Source organism: Oryctolagus cuniculus, chromosome 5, assembly GCF_964237555.1.
Source record: "Oryctolagus cuniculus chromosome 5, mOryCun1.1, whole genome shotgun sequence".
Lineage (NCBI taxonomy): Eukaryota > Metazoa > Chordata > Mammalia > Lagomorpha > Leporidae > Oryctolagus > Oryctolagus cuniculus.
This window is the reverse complement of record NC_091436.1, coordinates 33,705,210-33,730,221: the sequence shown is the minus strand read 5'-3', so window position 1 is coordinate 33,730,221 and position 25,012 is coordinate 33,705,210. Positions and strand designations below refer to the sequence as shown.

Below are 25,012 nucleotides of genomic sequence, written 5' to 3'. Positions count from 1 at the left end.
GCCTTGAGCCAAGTCATTTTAATTTTGCTCAGCCTCAGTTTCCCCATTTGCAAAATGAAGAAGAATCTATTCTTACAGACTTAGGAGCAAGTAAAATAAATTATTTAGGATCAAATAAAATGAATGCCAGAATGCTTTGTGAACTGCAAAACCATAAGCACATAGAAGGAAACTGAGGACAGACAGCTTGTCTCTGGTCTGGGTTCACCCAGTTGGATACCTGGCCAGCTACCACTGGGGAAACTATGTAGCTACTGTTTTCCTAATACCTGTGTTCATTCCATTATACCACATAAAGAAATAATATACTTCTAGAATTATCATAGCACTTCCAGATTTTTAAATAATGTCATATAATGCTTTTTCAAATGAACAACGGATAGAGATAACCGTGGAAGCTCATTTGTGTCCCAGTTTCTCCATTAGAAGTAGTGTATAACTGATGTTCAGTTTTTTTTTTTTAACTACAAAGCCTCCATAAGAATAATGTAACAGAAAATATTAACAATTTTTTTTTTCTTGAGCTTCTTAGTCCAAAAATGAAGAAAAGGTCCTTTCAAACTCAGTTTGTGTAGTGTTTTCTTGTGATACACAAAGCATTTCCTCCATGATGGTTGAGTATAAAGCTTAGAATAGTTACGAGGTTTGTCGAAGGAGACTTTTCTCCCGTGTGCTCTGAGAGGATATGTTGTTGATTCTTCTAAAAATTAAAGGGGTGATTGAACTTCCTCTTTCTTTGGCAAGCAGTCCCCCGCCCCCATGGAAATACTTAAAGGGAGGCTTCAAACGGTTTTTTTGAATTGAGAAACTTTTCCTGAGAATGGAAAGACTTTAGCAAAATCCTTTGCAGCTTGAAAGTATTTGGGGGGTTAGCATCTTTCCCGGGGGGTCCCATTGTCCACTCTCATCTCTGATTCTGAGAACAAGCAGAGCGGTGTTCATTTAGAATTTTGTTTTATTCAAAATTTCTCACTCCTGTATTGAAAGATGAGGAGTGGACTTTGAAGCAGCATTATTGTCAGTCACCAGGCTTTTCCAAGTCCCTGTTGTGGAGTGTAGGTCCTGCTAGGCCACTCTCTAAGGAAGAATTTTTCTAGGACAGCTGGAGCTTTAAAGATAAGGTCAGAATCAACATGAGTGATTATGGCATTGAAAATATTCCTTTACTAAGGAAGCAATGTGGTTCAAAGACAAAACTGTGGGAAGCTGTATACATCTCAGGTTATGTCAGTAAGAGAAATCTATAGCTTTTAAATTAAGCAAAAAGGTTAAGCATGGTCTTGGGAGGTAGAAAAGACTGAGACAAGTAAAAAGAGAAAACAGCGGTTAGTAGATCCAAAGAAAAGATCTCTGTTAGAAGCAGTGTTCTGTCAGTTTACTATCATCTGAATTCAAATTTTTGTTCATGAAATTTGGATGTGATGCATTTCTGTGCAGAACTGATAATGCTATCAAGAACCATTGGAATTCGACAATGCGACGGAAAGTCGAACAGGAAGGTTATCTGCAGGAGTCTTCCAAAGCCAGCCAGCCTACAGTGGCCACAAGCTTCCAGAAGAACAGTCACTTGTTGGGGTTTGCTCACACGCCACCTTCAACTCAACTCCCTGCAGCAGGCCAGCCCTCAGTTAACAATGACTATTCCTATTACCACATTTCTGAAGCACAAAACGTAAGCCATTTCTGAGAATTTAATGAGAAAGATGGTTTTTCAGCTCCAGGTGACATTAATACCTGGCGGTTGTACACTGTTCAGAGAGCTTTCACAAATATGATGATGATTGCTCTTCACCCTCACCCTTTGCAGTGCACAGGGGTAGGTGTTGTTAACCCCAGTGTATGCATCTAGAAAAAAGCAAGGTCAGAGGATTGTCCAGGATTATACATGGAAGTACTGCTGAGTAGAATCCAAATTGTCCAGTTTTATCTTGCTAATTTGAAGTTAGCTTTTGAACCTAAATGTACTCAAAGTTGTACTACAGAAGAGTAGGGGGATGGAGAGACATTTGTAGTATAATATCTTTTGTTCAAAAATGAAAAGTGAACTTCATATTCCATTTAAAGGAGAGATCGTTCGGACAGTAAGATTCAGTGGATAATTGTAAGTCCGATTCTAGTCACGACCTAGCACAAATGTCTTCACGGGTTCACTCACTTGTTTACTCCGTTCTCTGAGTTAGGAGCAGAGCTCTGTGCTGTTGCTTCTCTGCTTACCCTCAGAGTGACTCTTCTCATTCCCGGATATTTCTGTTCGGAGAAAGAAACCATTCATAAGAGCAGAAAAGCAGAATCAAGGGAGAGGGATCAAGCTATGTTAATCTTAGAATTAACAATAGCAAATGATGAAACTTACCCAAGAATACAGAGCTCATATGGAAAGCCTATGCAAAATGTATTCCTAAATAGTTTTTCTCCTCTCGATCTGTTCCATGCATTTGACTACAAGCTTTCCAGAAAAGTCTCAGGTGAAATAATTCTCATAAGTTCTGTGTTTCTTATTAAAACTCACAACTATTCCAAGAAAACATTTTATTTACAAGCACCCAGTGCCATCAGTGTTTCCCATCCATACTTGTTCCATGTATTTGTGAATATGTTTTACGTTGTATTTGCCACTGTATTTTTCTTTAATTAAGGAATAGTTTCTGAAAGGCCCAATGAGCATTGTGCATTTCTGGTAAATGTCAAATTAGAGGAGATTTTTGTTTTTTATTGTTCAGTGAATTTTATCAATAAAGTATTTGCTTCCCTCAGTCCCAGAACAACCCCCACCCCGGGAGCCAAATTCCATGAAGCCCATGCAAGAGTGAATGACCTGGCCTCTGTTCTGCCCATCCCATCCAGGTGCCCAGTCCAGTTCCGTATCCTGTAGCGTTACATGTAAATATAGTCAATGTCCCTCAACCAGCTGCTGCGGCCATTCAGGTAAGAGCTCTCCTAATGAAACTCGCCAGTTGTTCAAGGCTTCACTCTTAAGAGATGCTTGCTGTCTTTCATCCACACGCTTACTTGCACCTGATCAACCCAAGTGAGAAAAAAAAGAGAGGGTGGGCATTTGACTAGTGAGCAAGCCACCCACTGGAATGCTTGTGTCCTACATAGGAGTGCCTGGAGGCTGGTTCTAGCTTCTTGCTGGTGTGAACTCTAACAGGTAGCAGTGATGGTTCAAGTAATTGGGTTCCTGCCAACCACTTGGAAGCCCTGGACTGGGTTCCTGGCCCAGTCCAGTTGTTGCAGGTGTTTGGGGGGTACAGCATCAGTTAGGATTCTCTCTCTCTTGTCTCCTCTCTCTCTAATTTTAAAACAAAGAAAATGGAATAGAGGAGGAGAAGGCAGAGTTCTGGCCAGCGATCTGCCCACCTTGGCTTCTGGAGTGAATGTGCTTTGAAATTCTCTCTTCTCTGACAGGAGAAGTTGAAACAACACAATGGGTTTCATCCACACTAGCCTCAGATATCCCATTGCTCCCTCAATCTGAAATATCAGGCACAAAGAGTTCTATAGTGGTGAAATTTGGTTGGCGGTGGTTTCACACCGAGGGCTATGGTTGGTACCTCACGACTACGGACTATACATCAGACTCGTCTCCCTTTCCCCTCAGAGACACTATAATGATGAAGACCCTGAGAAAGAAAAGCGGATAAAGGAATTAGAGTTGCTCCTGATGTCGACCGAGAATGAGCTCAAAGGACAGCAGGCGCTACCAGTAAGACTCCACATTGGCTTGGAGGGGAGGGGATGGCAGCTTTGCCCTGTGTCCTTTCTCTACCCTTCTAAAAACTTCCCTGACCAAGGCTCTATCCATCCCTTAACAATGTTTAGACACAAGGTGTTGCTGTGGTGGCAGCATTGTGGCACAGTTTGTTAAGCCGCTACCTGCGGTACTGGCGTCCCATATCAGAGCACAGGTTCAAGTCCCTGCTGCTCCGATTCCGATGCAGCTCCCTGATACTGCATCTAGGAAAGCAGTAGAGGATGGCTCAAGTATTTAGACCCATGTGGGAGAACAGGATGCAGTTCCTGGCTCCTGGCTTTGCCCCAGACCAGCCCTGGCCATTGTGGCTATTTGAGGAGTGAACCAGCAGATGGAAGATCTCTTTCTCTCTCTGTCACTCACTCTGTCTTTCAAATAAATAAATAAATCCTTTAAAAAGAAAAAAAAGAAATTGCTGTAATAAAATGCAAATGCTCTTAGAATGTATGTTGACCAAACTAGAAATAGCTTTTCATTTTTATTGCAATAGAAACACAGTGTTCACTTGTCATTGTCATTATCATTGTAATGAAAATCTGCATGTTTTTGCAAACTGTACCTCTATGGTGCTGACCTGATTTTTTTCTTTATTATTCCTTTACATATATTTTCACACATTGTCATTTAAAACACGATTTGATGCATGTTCATACGTACCTGTAAAAAGGAGTCTGTAAAACCTCTTCATGAGTGACCTTAGCGCCTTGCATTTGTTTGCATGCAAGCTGTGCAAGCCCTTAGCCCTTAGTTGAATTCTGAAATCCTCTCGAGTTGGACTGCAGACAGCAGCTTGTACTTTATAACATATTCGAGGACACCACAAAAAATTCATGGAAAATAGAATAAAAAGATAAGGTTTGTTTGGTCCCCCCAATTTTTTAAATCTATCCATACAAAAGATCTTCAAGAAGTTCATGAAAAGGTCTGGTGCTGTGGCATAATGGGTAAAGCCACTTACTTGCAGTGCCTGCATCCCATATGGGCGCTGGTTCGAGTCCCGGCTGCTCCACTTCCAATCCAGCTTTCTGCTTCGGCTTGGGAAAGCAGTGGAAAATCTCCCAAGTCCTTGGACCCCACACCCATGTGAGAGATTCGGAGGAGGCTCCTGGCTCCGGCTCCCATCTGCTAACTCCTAGCTCCAGCTGCTGGCTCCTGGCTCCTGGCTCCTGGCTTCAGATCCGCCCAGCTCCAGCCATTGCAGTCATTTGGGAAGTGAATCAGCAGATGGAGGACCTCTCTCTCTCTCTCTGCCTCTCTGTAACTCTGCCTTTCAAATAAATAAATAAATCTTAAACAACAAAGTTCATGAAAAATGCATACTGTGAAAAAAACATGCATGGATTTCAAAAATGGTGGGCATCAAAAGGAAATTATTGTTTAGTTCCATTTTCCATGAACATTTTGAAGTACCCTTGTGTAGTTGATCAGCAAAGTGGATAAAAGACAAGTGACACCTAGCAGGTCCTCTTAGGGGTAAATTTCTCTTTGGTTAACTAATAAAATGATTACGTGCATATAATAGTTCAACCACTTTTTAACTTTAGTTAATGTTTTGCAATTTCTTCTGTTGCATGGTCATGCTCTAGGGAGACTTCTGTTAATTTGCTCTTCTGCTTTCCTAACCACGTCGATCTGGCAGCACTGCGCTGCGTCAGTGCCACCTGTAGCATCAGAAAGGGACAGATGCAACAGCAGTGTGCGCAGAGCAAAGCAACACCAACTCTAGAATCCTCTCGCCCTTTTGTAGATTAGAATGCCGGTAGAACAAGTCTTCACTCTCAGCCATCACTTCTGGAATATTTACAAATTGTATCGAAGTGGGTTTTCAGACCTGCAATATGGACTTACACTTTGTAGCATAGTTCCATGGTTTGAAGTTTGTGACAAAATGATATCAAGGTAATCACATAGGTACAAACTATGGTACTATTAAAAAGCAGGGTCTTGCACTGATAAAAAGGAAACATCTTGACAACTGTTTCAGAGGGGTAAGTTTTGGGTGATGCAACGACTTTTATCTTTCCTGCAACAGCATCTGATACCTTGTGCAACATCATTGCTAAGTTCCTTCTCCCTTTCTTCTCCCCACTCTTTCTTATTTCCACACCCCCCTTTCCTCAGACACAGAACCACACGTGCAGCTACCCTGGGTGGCACAGCGCCTCCATGGGCGACCACAGCAGACCTCATGGAGACAGTGCACCTGTTTCCTGTTTGGGAGAACACCACTCTACTCCATCTCTACCGGTGGATCCCAGCTCCCTACCTGAAGAGAGCGCCTCGCCGGCAAGGTGCAGGATCGTCCACCAGGGCACCATTCTGGACAATGTTAAGAATCTCTTAGAATTTGCAGAAACACTCCAATTCATAGATTCTGTAAGTAGAATGCTTAAAGCAAGTTCATGTTTCTAGAAGGGGAATTAGAAAACCTGTTCCTTAAATCATCGCCATTTTCTGTAGCAAATACAAGGATGTTGGTAGTATGGATTAACGTGAAAGTACAAGGAGGCTTTTAGTTCCAGTGAATCTGTTTTTTCAAAGATATGATTTCATAGGCTGCCCCAACAAAAGGAAGCTTTTCGCACTTTTCCCTCACAAAGCCTGTATTTAGTGAAGTGAATTACTTATAAAGCAGGACTTGGGCTATGGAATAGTGTTCAGGTTACTCTTAACTATTCATTTTTTTTTTTTTTTACTTTGCTTACTCCTTTGTGTTTCTCCAGGATTTTACTTTGCTTTTGGATTGCACAGTAAGAATTTTAAAGCAATCTTTCAGTGTATTTGGAGTGATCATCAGTTCATTGGTGGTGGTACATGACTTTCTCCACAAAGCACTGAGTTTTGAATGCCAGTGCCCTTGGTTTCATTGAGATCAACCATCTTAATTTGAGTTCAGCACCTCCTCAGCAGATACTCAGTTCAGTTCCTCCCGGTTTCCAAGCTGGTGGAAAAGCATTTGTTGCATGCCCATTGGACAGGGGATGGGTGTGGCTAGAATGTGCCCTCTAGGAAAAGTCCTCTTTCTACTTTACGTACACATGACAGCCCAGAGGTGTCTGCAGCAGGGCGTAGGGCCAGCCCACTGTCCTGCAGGGTGACAGTGCAACTGTGACTCCCAAAGCCCACGGGACGGTGTTTTCTTTGTGTGTATCCTGCTTGTTCGGTGCTGTTGCAGGCGATGACAGCACACGTCATGCACACACTGTCTCAAAGTTCTGTGCCTCCCACATTGTTTCAGGATTCTTCATCATGGTGTGATCTCAGCCGTTCTGAATTCTTTGAAGAAGCAGCTTTTCCACCTAGCCCAGAGCACACAGGCAAAGTGCTGCAGCTTCACCCAAGAGAGGGCACTGGGAGTAGACCTGCAGGAGAGAGGGTGAACAGACGCATGTTGAGCCAGGGTTCGCTTGAACCACCCAAGGCCTCGCCTCCTGCAAGGCACAGCACAGTCCCACTGGTCGTCCTTCGAAAAAAGCGGGGCCAGGCCAGCTCCTGGGTCCCTGGAGATGCTAGCTGCTTCCTAGTTGCTGACATCAGCAGCTCACCTCCCAAGCCTTCCCCTCTCAAAAGCCTCCCCTTCTCCCCCTCGCAGGTAGAGCACAATTTCTGCACAGCTGTTACTAATTTTCAGCAGACACCTGAGCCTTAATCATCTAGAAACTAATCCTTCGGAACAAATGACTAATTACTGTTGCCCTCGCTGATTTCATTCTGTCGTGGGATCGAGCTGTCACTCAGCCGTTCGGCCTCCCAGAGTTTAGGCTGTTTGCAGGCTGGCTGATGGTTTTGTCCTAATTCTCTGGCTTTTACTCTGTCAGTGATTTGGAAGATAGTCAGTTGCATGGGATGTGTTTTTATTTCCATCACCAGTAGAGTTTAACATTTGTGTCCCTTTCTCTTCTCCTTTCTGATCCCTCCCTTTTACAATTGTAACATATTTTTCCACCTTTTTGTTCTTTTATTATGTGATTCACTGACCCACGGGAGGAGGGAGCCAAATTGTGTTCATATAACACTTGGGATACAATTAAAAATGTAAAGGTTACACTCCATCTGTAAGCAGAAATGTTTAGGAACTCAAGGAAAATTATTTTGAATTTCAATTTTTTCAACATTGTTTTTTTTTGTTATGCTATAGTTTACCATCACAGTTTTTGCCAATGCAATATTCTTATTTCACAGTTTATTTTAAAGCGTGGAAATTGTAACTCTCATCAGAGACTTGTGTTCCTAAATTGATAAAATAAATGAATTTAAGAGAGAATCTGGCACTGCCAAACATTTTTCCAGCTCTGTTTGCAGAGCTTGAGAATAGCTTTAAGTATAAACAAATGATGCCCTCACCATAGAAGTGTATTTTTTTTTTTGACTGTGTTCTCCAAACTCTGTTCAGCAAGCAGTCAGTTCTGCACGTCTTCATGAGATGTTCCAGAAATATATCTGAATATATAGGTGTATACATTTGGGAAACATTGCATCAAACAAAGTTAAAAAAACACTCTCTTCCCTGGAAAACCTAGTGGAGTTTTTAACATGCTGGTGAGCACTGTGCGTCTCCAGGGTGAGATTACCTTCTGTCGAGTTGTCTAGACTTTACCTTGAGAACACCTGTTTTTTTCCCAGAATTTTAGTATTCTGAGAGATAGTTTATTATCAAAGAATTTTTCACCTGATATCAACCTTATGGAACCATAATTTTTCAAGTTTGTTACTTGGAAATCACACTTCAAATCTTGGATGCTCTATTGCAAAAAAAACAATACCCTAGCCATTGAATGATTTTTAAGCATCTTTATTATATTATATTGTGGGTCAGTAAAACATATTGAATACTTTTCTAGCTGTAATTTTTAAATTGGAATGAATAAAAAATTACTGTTTAATTGAAGTATTTTCCTTCCATATTTAGTTCTTAAACACTTCCAGTAACCACGAAAACTTAGACTTGGAAATGCCTTCTTTAACTTCGACCCCTCTCAGTGGTCACAAATTGACTGTTACAACGCCATTTCATAAAGACCAGACTGTGAAAACTCAAAAGGAGAATGCTATGTAAGTCCTTGCATCAAAAATAAAACTGTGTCGTATTCGCTTATGGGTAACTAATGGAACGTCCTCCCTTGATGTCAGACCCACTTCTCCATGTACAGTTTTACATACGCTTGTATGTGGTTGTGTATATTTCCACACTGAATCTGCCTGGCCTGCACGTGTTACAGCTACCTAGAGGCAGACGGTGTGAGGATAAATTAAATTACCTTTCATCTTTCACTCTAAAATTTCCTGTATATATATTAAATTACTTTATATAGATTATATTACCTTTTATATATATGAATTACCTCTTGTTTTTCACTCTAAAACTTTATACATATATATATATATTTATATACACACAAAGGTGGTTTTCATATTACTTTCCTGTTTATCTGTTCATTCAGTAACCCTTTTCATCACATTGAAAACAAAGATTTTCAGACTCCTTTCCCCTCTGATTATAAGCTTCAGAACAAGAATGAGTATGATCCTTTACTTTGTTAATATTTTTAATCTATATATATATATGCATGTATGTATATATATATATATATATATAGGACCTCTCTTCTGGCATCCCCAGAAATATTATATGATTAAGAGCCAAGAGATGGATTAGCTGTCATTTTTATTTGATAAAGTCTTAACTGATTCAAAGAAATGATAGTGCAAATCATAAGAAACTTTTGGGAAAAAAACATTGTCTTAATTATTTTTAAGTACAAAAACTAAATTTTAAAAGGTTAACATATTTTATCATATGGACCCCTGTTTGAACAAATAGATAACATTGTTATGTCATTGAAAACAATTCACAGTGCTTGGGGTCATTATATACACCTGTGGTTACCACATTAAGCCCCATTAAGGAAAGATGAAAAATAGTTTTATACTCTTAGTCTTAGGGGTGTCATATTATGAAATATTTGCTAGTATGTTATGTACATATTTTTCTTAATGAGTACATATGATTGATCAACATACCCAATTCCATGTCAATAACAGTGTTGATTGTTTTCAGTGGAAAAATAGGAAGTTTAACAGGTGGAGCAATGAAAAGTTTGTTATTTGAGCCACTGCGTATTTTCTTTTTAAAGTTTTAGAACTCCAGCGATCAAAAGGTCAGTCCTAGAAAGCTCTCCAAGAACTCCTACACCGTTCAAACATGCACTTGCAGCTCAAGAAATTAAATACGGTCCCCTGAAGATGCTAGTAAGTTTCCGAAACAGTCTGGGGTGAGCTGGCCTATACCCACAGACAGGAATCTCCCGCTGATGAAAAATCCCCCCTCTGTCCTTCAGCCTCAGACACCCTCTCACCTCGTGGAAGACCTACAGGATGTGATCAAACAGGAATCTGATGAGTCTGGAATTGTTGCCGAATTTCCAGAAGGTGGACCACCTCTGCTGAAGAAAATCAAGCAAGAGGTAAGCACGGGGTATTGGGAAGAAGGCCCGTGACTCTGCTGCTTGACGCACACCTGGCCTTAGCCCTGTGTTCACAGCGCTCTCCGCACGGGAGTGTCTTACAGTGTGCAGCTCAAGCCATGGCCAGACGTTTGGACAGAAAAGATGATAGAGAGGATTAAGGAAAAACAGGGAAGCATCTTTTTATTCTATTTTTTTAAATCACTCATGTTAGATAAAGGTTAGACAGATACTTCATTTTTCGATGCCATGGAAAACTGGAATTACATTAAAATAGTGGGATCTTTAATTCCTGGTACTAAAGAAAGGGATCTAATCTGCAAGGATTGCAGCTTTAGGGAACTGGCAAGAGGCATTTCCAACAGGTTAGATGTAACATATCTTGAATTTCTTTGCATGAAAAGATGAGTGCTTGAGAGACTGGTCAGAAATCCACACTGGAGAGTAAATGTTTCTGGGAAATTCAAGTTGTAGGAATAACAGATCTCTTCTTGATTGTATTCAGGTGGAGTCTCCGACTGATAAAGCAGGAAACTTCTTCTGCTCCAGTCACTGGGAAGGGGACAGTCTAAATGCCCAGCTGTTCCCTCAGGCATCACCTGTGGCAGATGCACCAGTAAGTATACACCAAGTCCAGGAGCCCCTAGCTCCTGTGTGTGGCATATGGGCCCATTGTGGTTTCAGCACTCACTTTTTTTTTTTTTTTTTTAAGATTTATTTATTTATTTGAAAAGCAGAGACACAAAGAGGGAAAGGCAGAGAGAAAAATCTTTCATCCGCTGGTTCTCTCCCCAGATGGCTGCAAAGGCCAAGGTTGGGCCAGGCTGAAACCAGGAGTTAGGAGCTTCTTCTGGGTTCCCCAGGTGGCTGCAGGGTCCCAAGCACTTGGGCCATCTTCCACTGCTTTCCCAGGTGCATTAGCAAGGAGTGGATCGGAAGTAGAGCAGCCAGGACTTGAACCAGCACCTGTATAGAATGCCAGTTCTACAGGCAGCAGCTTTACCCGCAATGCCACCACATGGGCCCCCAGCACTCAGTCTTTAATGCATCTTATTTCTAAAGATTGTCTCTTGCTTTTATTAATGTAAGTATAAAGCTGAGAGTTTACATTTTGGAAACAGATCCTGATTCACTACAGAGTTTTTCATGATTTGTTTTCTTATGATTTGAGTCTTTGCTGCTTAAAAAAATCTATTGCATGAGTATTTTCATGATAGTAGAAAGTTAATTTTTCCACTTTTCTTTAATTTTTCCGTCTTCTGAATGAAGTATTTCCTTCTTGTTAAGTTGCCTCTTGTTTGGTTTTATATACAGTCTAGCACTGTGCCAACTGAGGGGTCTAGGGTAGATGCCCAGTATTATACTGAATAATACATTGCATTGGTTACCACAACTTTTAAAGTTTGTAATTTATGGGGCCGGCACTGTGGCGTAGCAGGTTAACGCCCTGGCCTGAAGCACCAGCGTCCCATATGGGCGCCGGTTTGAGACCCGGCTGCTTCACTTCTGATCCAGCTCTCTGCTATGGCCTGGGAAAGCAGTAGAAGGTGGCCCAAATCCTTGGGCCCGTGCACCCGCATGGGAGACCCAGAGGAAGCTCCTGGCTCCTGGCTTCGGATCGGCGCAGCTCTGGCCGTTGCGGCCAATTGGGGAGTGAACCAGTAGATGGAAGACCTCTCTCTCTCTCTCTTCTCTCTCTCTCTCTCACTCTGTGTCTCTCCTCCCTCTCTGTATGACTCTGATTTTCAAATAAATAAATCTTTAAAAAAAGTTTGTAATTTGTGATGGGTTTCCCTTTCCTAAGTCTTATGGAGAAATCGAGCTAATCAAATTGCTAATATTTATTCAGCATGGACTGCGTGCTTAGTCATGTTGTAAAGGCTTTAGGTGAATTAATCCGTTTAGCCCTCACAGCAGCCCGTTGGTCACATTACCATTTCCATTAAACCAACTGGGAAACTGACCCACAGAGAGGCGGAGTTGCTTGCATAAGATGATACACCCAGTAAGTGGGGGTGCTGGGTTGGGACTGAGAAAGTCTGGTTCTACATTTTGTACTTCTCGCCGTTATACTAAACTGCTGTTAATTTGTATCTCTGAGATACTTCTGTACCAATATATGAAATAAAAAGTTCTCTTTCTAGAGCTCAGCAAATCATTTGTTTTTTTATTTTTATTTTTTGACAGGCAGAGTGGACAGTGAGAGGGAGAGACAGAGGGAAAGGTCTTCCTTTGCCGTTGGTTCACCCTCCAATGGCCGCCGCGGCCAGCGCACTGCGGCCGGCGCACTGCGCTGATCCGATGGCAGGAGCCAGGTGCTTCTCCTGGTCTCCCATGGGGTGCAGGGCCCAAGTACTTGGGCCATCCTCCACTGCACTCCCGGGCCACAGCAGAGAGCTGGCCTGGAAGAGGGGCAACCGGGACAGATTCCGGCGCCCCGACCGGGACTAGAACCCGGTGTGCCGGCGCTGCAAGGCGGAGGATTAGCCTAGTGAGCCGCATTTATTTTAAAAAGCAAGTATTTCTAAATTCATTGGGCAGTTGCCGTCTGAATGCCTGCTGTACGCATACTTAGAAGTTTTTTGTTTTGGTGATATTTGCCACATGGGGATTAGGGTTTAGTGCATAGTTCAGTTCTTTTCACCCATGAGGAAGAGAATCTCTGGCAGATCCTTCCTCTTTCCTGTACTGTTGTCATCTGGTAGTCATCTGCTCTGTACTGTGTCAGAACTGTGTCGCCTGCCACGTTATCTAACCTCATTTAATTCCAAATTATTCCCTTTCCCTTTAGAATATTCTTACAAGTTCCGTTTTAATGACACCAGTATCAGAGGATGAAGACAATGTCCTGAAAGCATTTACTGTACCTAAAAACAGGTCCCTGGCCAGTCCCTTGCAGGTAATTACTGTTCCAACATTGGTCTCTTAAAATTCATTTACTAAAAAGCTGTCATCTTGCACTGTTATTGTTGTTTTAACATGTTGTAACTCAAATCAAGAAATGCATTTATTTAAAGGGAGACAGACAGAGACAGAGAAAGTTCCCATCTGCTGCTTCACTCCTCAAATGCCTGCAACATCTACGGTTGGCTGAAGCTGCGAGATGGGAACTCAACCTGGATCTCCCACTGAATGGCAGAGATCCAGCTACGTGAGCCATCACCACTGCCTCCCGGGTTCTGCGTTAGCAGGAAGCTGGAGTCAGGAGCCTGCACCAGGAGCCATACCCAGGCTCTCCACTATAGGACATGGGTGTCCTAACCATTAGGCCTTAATGCCCAACTCATTTTGTTTGTTTGTTTAACATTTTATACATAGAGGAGTGATGCTTTTAAGTAACTTGTTGTATCAAATATCCCATAATTCTTTGTTGCTGCTCATATGAGACATACTGCACATTTTTGAGAGCTGGTGCCCAAAGTATGATAGAAGAGAACATTTCTTACTGTGGCTGAGACTAAAGTTATATATGACATGTCTATCTCTTCAGATTCTAAATATTTTTAGAAGTTTACTTTTTGGGGGCCAGCGTTTGTGGTGCAGTGTGTTCAGCTGCAAGTTGCAACCCTGGTGTCCCCATATTGGTCACCAGTTCAAGGCCTGGCTGCTCCATTTTCCATCTAGTTCCCTACTAATGATCCTGGGAAAGCAGAGAAAAATGGTTCAAGTACTTGGGCCCCTGCCATCCATCTGAGAGCTTGGCCTAGCCCTGGCTGTTGTGGCCAGTTAGGAAGTGAACCAGCAGATGGAAGATCTCTCTCTCTCTGTCTCTCTCTCTGTTGCTCTGCCTTTCAAATAAATAGTGATTTTTTTTATTTTACATTTTTGTTTCAAATTTTTTATTATTTTTTTATTTGAAAGGCACAGTCACAGAGAAACAGAGGAGGGACAGACAGAAAGAGAGGGAGGCCTTCCATCTGCTGGCCCACTCCCCAAATGACTGCAATGGTTGGAGCTGGGTGGGTCCGAAGCCAGGAGCCAGGAGCTTTTTCTGAGTCTCCCACGTGAGTGGGGGCACAAGCACTCGGGCCATCTTCTGATGCCCTCCTAGGCCATTAGCAGGGAGCTGGATGAGAAGTACAGCAGCCAGTTCTCAAACCAGTGCCCACATGGGATGCTTGCATCGTAGGCGACGGCTTTACCCTCGGCACCATGACACCAACCCCCAATTTTTTATGCCCAGACACTGCTTAGATTTTAAATGAAATTTGAAATTAGCTAACCAGAGAAGAATTGCAATGTATTTGACTTTCAGAATAAGAAAGTTGTAAGGCTAATCTGTAGCTGAGCATCTGCTGTCAGGTTTTAATATCAAAAGAGATTTCCCTGGTAACCCTTAAATGGGTGTGTGTTGGTGAAATACAGCAATTCCAAATTAATCCTGAGCCAAATGTAAACAGGAATGCAAATTTTCTCCTTAAAGCTATTTAAAACAGCTCTCAACACTAAATAGCCTGAGACCCAGCCACCTGCAGAGCCCTGCCCTCCCCACTGCTGTGCTGTATAAACCTTGGAGCAGGTGGAGAACCTAGATTTAGGAACGTGGAGTCACATTTGATACTGTAAGTTAGAGACACCACCATAGGGTGGGCATTTGGTGCAGTGGTTAAGACACTACCAGTGCCTGATTCCCTATCAGAATGTCAGCTGTGCGCCCCATTCCAGCTTCCTGCTAATGCCCAGAGGCACAGATAATGGCTCAAGGGCTTGGATCCTTGACATCCACATGGGAGATCCAGATTGAATTCTGGGCTTCTGGCTTCAACCTGGCTGGGCCCCAGCTGTGATGGGTATTTGGGGAATGAACCAGGGGAAATAAGAGCTGTGTCTGTCTGTCTGTCTGCATTTCAAATTCTAAAATAAAAGGCACTGTGAGAGGGCAGTAGCCTTTGAGAGCTTGTCCATCCCTTTAAAGGGTTTTCTCATCACTGTCATGTGTCTGCTCATTCCAAACTGTGAGAATCTTAAAACCCCTTGTCGATCCCCCTCTTCGTGGAGGAATGACACAGGACCCTGCGCTATTCTTTTGTCTGCTCGGCCCTTCCCGGGTTTGCTGCTGGTTCTTCCCGGGTTGGCTACCGACCCTTCCACCTCCGTGGAAGGGCGGTTCCCCCTGCCACTTTCCCCACTTCCGCTGGGGAGCGGCACACCGCCGGCCGGCCGGCTCTCTCGGGGGCTGCACAGGTGTTCCTTCAGATAGATATTCCCCGGTGCATGTTGTCTCTCTCCTCCTTTATAGTCCTCCTCCACCAATCTCAACTCTGCTACCCACACGCCGAGTACGCTGCTCTCCTCCAATCAGGAGCAAGTCCTGCTGTTTATTGGTTGAACTGGAGGCAGCTGTGTAGAAGCTGTTTCCTCCTCTCCCAGCGCCATATTGTGGGAGAGCAGATGCATAGAATAAGTCTTAATTCGAGTAACAGTCTAGTCTGAGTTGCTCTCCACACCCCTTTGTTAAGTATTTGAGATACTTCGCCTTATATTTAAAGTAGTGCTCATACAGCCAGGAGGGTGGCAGGCGCAATTTGTTTATTAATTTACTGACACTCTTCCCCTGTGGCCTCTCTCAGCTCTCAGCCACTTGATAAAGGGTGGTTGAGGCTGGAGTGTGGTACTGTTTGATGATCAGATAATCCTAGGTTAGCCAGGCTTGGGCAGGTCCCACTTGGAGAATATGCACAATAACACAAAGGACTGGGAGAGGAGGAAGAGAATGGATTCCACCCAAGCATGAGAGGGAAACAGAAAAGGGACTACTAGTAGGGTGTCCATGCAAGGGGCAGCCATTTCCAATGTTACTTGGAGTTTGGGGAGTGGGTGTCCTGGAGTAGTGGGTTGGGCCAACACTTGTGACGTCATCATCCCTTATCAGAGTGCTGGTTCCATCTGAGCCTCTCTGCTTCAAATCTAGCTTCCTGTTCATGCCTCCTGGGAGCAGTAGGTGTTGGTCCAAGTACTTGGGTCCCCACTAGCCATGTAGGAGACCCAGCTAGAGTTCAGGGCTCTTGGCTTCAGCCTGACCAGTCCCAGTTGTTCCAGTACTTGGGGAATGAACCAGTGCATAATCTCTCTCTCTCTCTCACACACACTCTCGCTCTCTCCCTATCTCTCTTCCTTTCTCCCCTCCACTCAAGTAGATGAAAATAAATAAGCATTAAAAAAATTGTTATTCCTAGTTGATCCTGGGTCCAGAAGGAAAGCCCTTTCTTTGTGTTTCTTTCCCTCCTGAATTACTTTGGTTTCCAGACTGTAAGGCTGGACCGGTGCTATTAGTTCTCTACACAAGGTTAAGTTTAACATAGATGGTGTAACCCTTCCTGGGACCCAGCCTGCATTTATAGTAGAATTGAAAAACTTTGTCCTAAATTTCAAAGAGCAAACATGTAAATGTGTTTGGGGACAGTTATTATTATGTACGTTGAAAACCTCTGGTTATTTTCCTAAAATTGAATCCTAATAGCTTTTGGCCTCACCAGATGGTATTTAGATGAAACCACTTGGAAGTGAACATAGTACTGAAATAAAATATATATTATATAAAAGTTGGCAAAAATGTCAGTATTTATGAAAAATAGGTTGTCCAGGATTTTACCAGAAATTGCTTAATGCTTCTAAGTTTGAAAAAAAATAATGTGTATGGAACTCTGTCAATATATTCATATTCTATTTGATTGAAATTTAAAGTTAAGAAGTAGCCCTGTTTTATTCATCTGTGTCTTCTAGTACACCATTGAGTCGTATTTGGCAATACATTTTAGACAAAGAAATTATTATTGTTTTAGAGGCCTACATACTGGCCCCTTGTGGTTTTACTTCTAATGTATATATTCATGTGCATGCTTTTATATAACTATGTATAAATTTTGATATTTTAAAATTGCAAATACAAGAGTCTATATGTTTAACATTTAATTAAGACAACTTGCAAACATGTAGAAGCCCAGAAAATATACAGTGTTCTCATTTAACAGTTATTAACATTTTGCCATATTTATTCATCTGGTTTTTTCCAAAGTAATTAAATTCCAGACACTATAACTTTATTCTTATGTGCTTTCAGATCTATCTCTAAAACTGACTTTTTCTTATATAAGCAAATACAGTTATCATACATTATTAACAGTAAGTTCTTAAGGATATTCTGATTCCCAGGGAATATTTAACTGTTCCCATTAATAAAAAAATCTTTTTATTATTTGTTTGGTCAACATCGAAACAGTTTCACAAACTGTATGAGGTTGAGTCTCCTAAATCTTTTAACCTCTAGACCAGGGGTGTCCCGCTGAGCTCCTGCAACGATGGACACATGCAGTATGATAGCTGCTGGTCAGATATGGCTTTTGAGCGCTTGAAATGTGCCTGGTACTATAGAAGACCTGAATTTGCAATTTTATTTCAGTTGCTTTAATTTAATAGCCGATGTTCTTAGAACTCTCTTCTTGGAATTCGCCATTTCCTCAAGGTGCTTTGAATCCTTTTGGTGGGAGATGCAGTGTAGAAAACAACCAAGGTGCTTGCTCCGTGTGCCCTTGGCTGCATGGGTTGTCATTGAGATACAATGAATTTTAACAACTCAGAACTTTCCACATATGGCCTAGTCTATAATTTATAAATAGGTTAAATTTATTTAACTTTAATAGAGCCTTATGTTGAGACTTTTATTGGCCATATGTGCAATTATGTTACACTGTGTTTTTAAATTATGCATGCTTAATCTTTTTCCCAAAAGAATTTGATCTTATAATTGTTGGGGTTTACTCCTTTTTCTTCCTTCTCCTCCTTCTCTTTGTCTTCCTCTTTAAGTTGCTTTAATTTTAAATGGTAAGCTCAACCAAGGTATTCTTATAATACAACAGCTCTGAGACGCTTTTGATATTTGTGTCTTTCACGTGGCTCATGGAGATTTTTCACATTGTATCCTTGTCAGTGCTCAGCCTAGCTTACAAAGTGATCCCAATTGAGGAAACAACCGAAGCCTTCAACCTAGAGAAGGCAGATTCACTGTGAAATGCCTTTAGATTTTTAATAAATTAATTCATAAATTGTATGTATTTGAAAGGCAGTGAAACAGAGGTAGTGAACTCCTATGCACAGGTTCACTCCCCAAATGCCTGCAACAATAGGGCTGGGCCAGACCAAAGCCAGCAACTGGGAACTCAGTCCAGGTCTCCCACTAGGGAGGCAGGGACCCAGTTACTCTTGAGCCATCACCTGCTGTTGTCTCCCAAGGCGTTAACCAGAAGCTCAAATAGAGAGCAGAGCTGGGACAGGAACCCAGGCACTCCATTATGGGATGTGGGCATCCTGAGCGGTTTCTTAACCACTGAGCCAGCTGCCTGGCCCTGGATTCTGCCTGTTCAGAAATTACCAAGAAAGACTGAGGCAAACAGACACACACACATATACAGCTCCCTCTGCAAGGAGAAAAGAGCTGCCTCCTTTTCTCAATCTGCTTGCAGTGGTGAAATAAACGCATTATGCTAATAAACATTTCTTACAGTAGACACTTTTATCGGTAGACCTGAAACCATAAGTTACAAGCCTTCTGAACTTCTGTATTTTTCTCTTAAATTATAATTTCCTTTTATTCCTATTTAAAACTCGAGTGTAAGAGATGTGTTCATGTGCATTGTACTCACTTTCCTCTTTTTTCTAACCACAGAATGACAGCCTTAAATTTTAATTTCCTGACTTGGCTTGTCACGGCCAAGCTTTTTTTTTTTTTTTTTTTTTTTTTTTAAACAGTAAGCTTAATTTAAATAAATTTCTCAAACCATTATTACTCAAACACATTTGCACAGGATCAAAGAATTTTCAAGTATTGTCGGTAGGGACTGAAACTCACCTTCCCCTCGGCCTTTTGGTTTCACGGGTTTGGGATTGCCCTTCTCCTTATATGACTTGTTTGTGATATGTTAGATTTTTCAAAAATTGAAGCCAACCCTTGTTGCATGATAGGAATTGCTGAGAAGTGTAAGAAGTTTGCATGCAGTCGGTGGCACCTGGGTTCGACGTGCCTCCATTTTCTGTTTGCGTGACTCTGATTCATGAAATGAATTAAATGGCTCTTGCCTGTAAGTAGGGACCGTGGCAGAGCCGGCACTCGTCATCACACAGGTTGCTATGAAGTTCGCGTGCATAGCACATAGCATTCAGGGTGGCGGCATCCTCACCAGTGCACAGCTGCAGCCTTGAACGTGAAGCAGCCGCTTCACAATCCCTGTCCTAGGAAGCCCAGGCAAGGGGGCCTCGCCGGCAGCTGGGTCTCGCGCACTGTGGTATGTTGCTTCCTCTAACATGACATTCCTTGTGCCACTCTTGCAGAACTGTGTCACTGGGTCACCAGAAGACCTGATTCAACGCAGCCCTTGCAGTTCAGGTTGCCAGGCCTGTGATGTTATGGAAATGAAATAGCTGACCGGTTTTCTCTGCCTTTTTGTTGCACAGAAACACGTGTGTTGGCGTAATAAAACCCACGTGACAGAGTACGTGTGATAGGGAGCGCTCCGAGCCTTTCTTAATCCAGCACATTGGTCTGGCCCCCTGGACGTCTCTGCACTCATTTGCTTCTCCCTTTTGGTCACTTTTTTTTCCTGCTTACCAGGGCAAGATTTAACCTCGCTGTCTTTAGCATTGCAGTGACCTGCTTTCAATTGACGTTATACATTCAGTAGAGTTTCTCCGCACAGGTTTTGGGTTGACCTGAGAAAGATTAAATGAAGGGGGAAGATCTGTTGAGCTGGGAGTCAGAATATTCTGCCCCAGACATTACAAGACAGGCGTTTTTCATTTGTTTTGTTTGGTGACACTTAGAATAAACACTTGGAGATACAATCTTCCCAGGAGTGGAAAGAGGGCACAGATAGAATTGCTTTAGAACAGTTTGGCTCTTGTCCTCATCTTAATAGTCTGGAACTAATATGGGAGCAGAGGAAGAGTTGTTCTTCCAAAATATTGTGACGCCCTAGGCCATGTGATATAAATGCTGGGAAGTCTGTGAGCATGCAAGTTGATGAGCTCTCTGGAGACACCTGGGGTGGACCCCAAATTCGAGAAAGGGTCATCTTAATTTAAAGGCGACTTCATTCAGCCTTGGGAAGGGCGAGCACAGGTGGGCTAGGCAACTGTCAGCCACCCCCTCCGCCTTTCACTTTAAAAGTCTTTCCTATGAGGAGATAGCAACCCTCAAGCTGAAAGTATTTAGTTGATCTGCTGGAAGCATTTACTGGGGAAGGACTCTGGTAACCAGTGCCTTTACCTTAGCAATATTTCAGCTCTAGTTCATCCTTGAGTTTTAAGATACCTGAAAATTTCTTTATTGTCTCTTATTACTGATGCATTTTTAAAAGGTGTCTCTTTGGGACTTAGAATTTTCGCCAAGGGGAAGAATTTTCTTCACACGGGTTCAATGGAATAATCAGAGAATTCTTACTGCTTACTCCTGGTGCCACTCTCATCTGCTTATTATTTTCAAAAAGATTAAAAGCACAGTACAATCTCATGAGTTATTTGGTTTTAGGGGTTTATATGAGTTTCTGATTACATCTGCAAATTTTTAGACAAAGATTTTGCCAAGACTTTTGATGTCAACAGATACTGTGTGAAGTCACTCTGTGAATATAATAATAGTAGTTGTACAACATGATTTAAAAAAAATCTATTCAGATTCTAAATGTGAAGAGAATGAAATCCTGACAGAAAACCACCTATGGACATGATCTGGTCTCATCATATTTCTTCTGTTTTCTGCAACGGATCTGAGTATTTATCTAAAGTGCTTTAGCAGGATATCCTAGTTAAGGATTTGACAGACAGTTTGTAGTTCACTTCTGCCCAGAGGCAATTAAAGGCACATTACAGGATAAGCAAGACGACTCCCGGCAAGAGGAGGAGGATGTATGGGTAGGATTATTAATGCCCAGGTGAATTAGGCTGGAGTGACGTGTCTGCCACAGCACGGTGGGTTGGTAATTGAACAAGAATTCAGATGCAGAAATCCGTAATTCTGATCGCTTCTTTAGTATAAATGCAACTAGCATTTGGATAAAAGAACAAGGAGGATGCCCAAAGATGTGCATGACAGTGTTCGAGCATATTCTTCCAGCACAAAGACATTTAATCCTCTTTTGTCAAAACTGCTCTGTCTGCTTGCAAAGTTGGAATAGGGCCCCAGGGCTTCGAGGTAAGAAGGGAGAAAGGGACCTTTCTTTTCCCCACCCGGGCCGGGGGCTCTACCCCCTGATCTTCCTGGACTTTCTCAGGTAGGTCTATTGGCTGCCTTCACTGTTGTGAGATAGGCCCGCTTTGTGTTCCCCCAGCTCGGAGGAGCTGCCACACTGGCACTTGCTGGCCCTCCTGTTCCTGTGCACCCAGACACACAGTGGCTACTGCATCCTGGTGTTCATAGTGCTGGGAGAATCAGGTGGCCCAAGTCATTGTGTCCACCTTAGGCTGTGAGCTTCTGGGCTTATATGCCCCAGGGTGCTTTCAGGAATTTGGACATTTCAGTGACGGGGGTGTGTTTCTTGCTAAATTGTTTTGATTCAGGAGAAGCTGTGTCTTTGAAAAGTTCTCTCAATATACTTATTAAAAATATGTGGTACCTTATTTACATTGATCTCATGTTAACTACCTGGCCCAGGAGGAAGAGTCAGACATGTAAAAAGCGAGGAGCCGTGTGGAGGTGTCTACAGAAATGCAGTAGCATTTTAAGCAGAAAATGCATTAAGTCAGTAATGATAGTATTTGATTCTCTGCAACAGACTTTGCGAATTCTGAGTCTACCTGAGTACGAAGGATAAGAACTTGACTTTTTACCAGGAGGCATGGTAAATGCAGACAAAAGATGACTTTAATGGTATTTTTGAAACACTCAATTTGCACATTTAGAAATGTAATAATATATTCATCGAAGCCCAGCTACATAAAAAAATTCTTAATCAGAGAAAAACAGAGACCATCCTGTCTCCCTTGCTCCTCCCTGCTGTCTTCATTCTCATTTTCATTCCCCTTTCCCCTCCATTTGTTTCAAAGTATGCATCGTGTGTGTGTGTGTGTGTGTGTGTGCACGCGCGCATGTGTGTATCCTTAGGTAAACTGTAAATTTCCACGTAAGATATTAATTATGGACTGTTTCATTCTGCTCCCTCTTTAGTCACTGGTTCTTTAAAATCCATGTTCTTTGTCCTTTGTGCATCAGGTTACTGCTTCCAAGCAAGCACTACGTAATCCTTTCCTGCAAGGTCCGCCATGTTAAACCATCCGCTTTCAGAGTAGACTTTATTGGTCACGTTGCCACAGTGCCCACTAACACAGGCTCAGGAACTGAGAAGATAACATTAAGCTTTATGTCTTAATGAATATTTATTTTATTTGAAAGGCAAAGAGACAGAGACAGATAGAAATCTCCCATCTACTGCTTCACTCCCTGATGCCCAAAAACAGCCAGGGCTAGGCGAAAACTCACTTTGGGTCATTTTCTGCTACCTCCCCAGGTTCACATTAGCCACATTAGCAGGAAGCCACAAACAGGAACTGAGCTGGGACTCAAACCTTGACACTCCAGGATGGTCCACAGCAGCTTAACCATTGTGACAAATGCCCACTCCTCCCCAATTTTTTAAATTGGTTTCTTGGTCAAGGTATCATTTCAGTGCAGTCATTAGACTGTTTAGCAAATTTTCGCAGCAACATGTATAACTATAATCTGGAATTTAGATGGGCAGATGCACAGAAGTGAACTATGCCTATTTAATCCACATGCTGGAATCTAGGGAAACATCAGTTATTCAGAACTATTTCAAAAAATGCTATAATTACCCTGGTGATCTTGTTTAGGAAAGTGTTAAACGTGGCTTTGTGTCAGAGCGCCACTCAACTTTGTCATTTTTGCGATACACAGTTCCTGGGGAAATAGTAGGCAAATCCATCTTGCTGTGTGGGATTTCAAGTTCTATGTTGAGCCTCTGTGCTTTCAGAGTAAACCTATGTATTTGGACAGTGCCATTATATCAGTGGGAGATGGTGCACGCTAAGAAGCTGGCTTTGTGTCCTAGGAAAATTCGGAAACTAGAACATGAAAATGACACCGCAGACATGTGGCTGGGACTTTGTTCCAGCCATGGGGAGAGGGAGCTCCAGCACCCCACCGATACGATGTTCATTCGGAAGTATCAGACCCCTTTGCTAAACAGTCTGATAACTGCCCTGCCCCGATTCAACGCCTCTTCCTGGATGCCAATCCCCAGGCGCCCTAACCCCCCAGCTTCCCACTGATTTTCTTGTGCTGTTCCTGACAAGAACTCCCATGGAAACAGCATCTTGTACGGAGCAGAGTTCAAATTCTTGCTGCATCATTGTTTGAAGGGTGTTGCCTAAATTCTCTCTTCCTTTCAAATTGCCTGGCCTGTACAATAGGGGAGTGAATCACAGCTATGGCCAGGTGTTTTGTGCGAGAGGGAAATGAGCTGAGACATGTGCACCACTCCGCATCGTGGGTGGCACACAGAAGGGCTTGCTATAGGGTGTCATCACCCGCTGTGTGCTTTCCTCTTTCTCCCAGTCCCTCCCACCAGCGATGTACACATGGCAGCTTCCTTTCTCTTTCCTGCTACTTCTCCTGGATTTCACTCCTGCCTTTCCAACCTGCCTGTCCTTGTCCTGCTTTGGCAGCATTGCCCTCAGTGTCCCATTCCGCCGGCCACACCGAAACCTGTTCACCAGCACATGGCACCAGTACCTGCACACACAATCTTTGACACTCTACCTGTTCTGACACATGGGTTCATTTTGCCTGGAGAGCAAGAAGCTTGCTTATTCTTTCATCCCATGGTAAATAATCCCTCTTCAAAGTTGTCAATGAGAGGAGCAGTGCTTTTACCAAGCCACTGGTTTTGTTTTGAGCTTAGGTGCACCGAATCTCCTGTCTGCTTTTGTTTCTGTCTCCCTATCTGCCTCGACGCATGGAAAGCTCAGAGTCAAACTGGAGGTTGACATCTGGCTAGGACACTATACTTTGTGTGTGACAAGTGTTTTGTCACATTTTTATTTTTATTTCACCATGAACTCTCTGACTTTTCGAAAGCTTATTGTCTTCTATTTATTTTGTAAGCATGTTGAATCCTTTTGAAAACTAAGTAGTCCCAAGGTCAACCATTTCCATATAGGAGTCAGCATTTCTTATGCAGACCCTGCTCCCAGCTCGGGTCGGGAGTTCCTGTGTGGACGACGGTATGTGCTTCCTGGCCTCACTTTGCCATTTCTTTTGCCCCGTTAGCCTTGTAGCGGTGCCTGGGAACCTGCATCCTGCGGGAAGACAGAAGATCAGATGACAGCCTCCGGCCAGCCTCGTAAATATGTGAATGCGTTCTCGGCCCGGACTCTGGTCATGTGAGACGTTGCCAGAAAAGCATTATGGTTTTCAGAACACTTCAAGTTGACTTGGGATATTCCATTCCTCAACATGAAACTTTTCATGAATGGGAGAAGAACCTATTTTTGTTGTGGTACAACAGTTGAGAGCAGCACCAAGTGCATTTAGTTGGATCAAATCTTATTGGATTTCACCCAACTAAAATGATTTTTAAAAATAAATAACAGTCTTACCTAAATTATTAGGTAATGAATTGTAACCAGTTGTTAATATCTTAATGCAGATTTTTTTAAAAAAAACATAAAATGATTTATCTGTATTTTTAGAGAATCCAGCAGATCAGTATTTTTTCCTGTGATGAGTTTTTCTGAAATTTTATACACAAAAGGTACTCCAGTATTTCACTTTTCTCAATCACTAAAC

General features: G+C 42.5%; 1 protein-coding gene across 3 annotated transcripts in view; it reads left to right on the top strand.

Annotated features, from left to right (window-relative positions):
* Window positions 1–24,756, top strand: part of MYB (MYB proto-oncogene, transcription factor) — a 33,498-nt gene extending 8,742 nt beyond the window's left edge. For 2 of the 3 annotated variants that reach the window (XM_002714835.5, XM_051854307.2), the window contains exons 6-16: window positions 1,438–1,672; window positions 2,845–2,925; window positions 3,602–3,706; window positions 5,876–6,130; window positions 6,993–7,346; window positions 8,664–8,806; window positions 9,889–10,003; window positions 10,093–10,218; window positions 10,724–10,834; window positions 13,010–13,117; window positions 24,494–24,756. In XM_002714835.5, the coding sequence (XP_002714881.1) occupies window positions 1,438–1,672; window positions 2,845–2,925; window positions 3,602–3,706; window positions 5,876–6,130; window positions 6,993–7,346; window positions 8,664–8,806; window positions 9,889–10,003; window positions 10,093–10,218; window positions 10,724–10,834; window positions 13,010–13,117; window positions 24,494–24,610 (1,750 nt within the window). In that variant the 3' untranslated portion in view covers window positions 24,611–24,756. The remainder of the gene's footprint in view (window positions 1–1,437; window positions 1,673–2,844; window positions 2,926–3,601; window positions 3,707–5,875; window positions 6,131–6,992; window positions 7,347–8,663; window positions 8,807–9,888; window positions 10,004–10,092; window positions 10,219–10,723; window positions 10,835–13,009; window positions 13,118–24,493) is intronic. The other variant, XM_002714837.5, reaches the window with a different exon arrangement.
* Window positions 24,757–25,012: the final 256 nt, after the last annotated feature.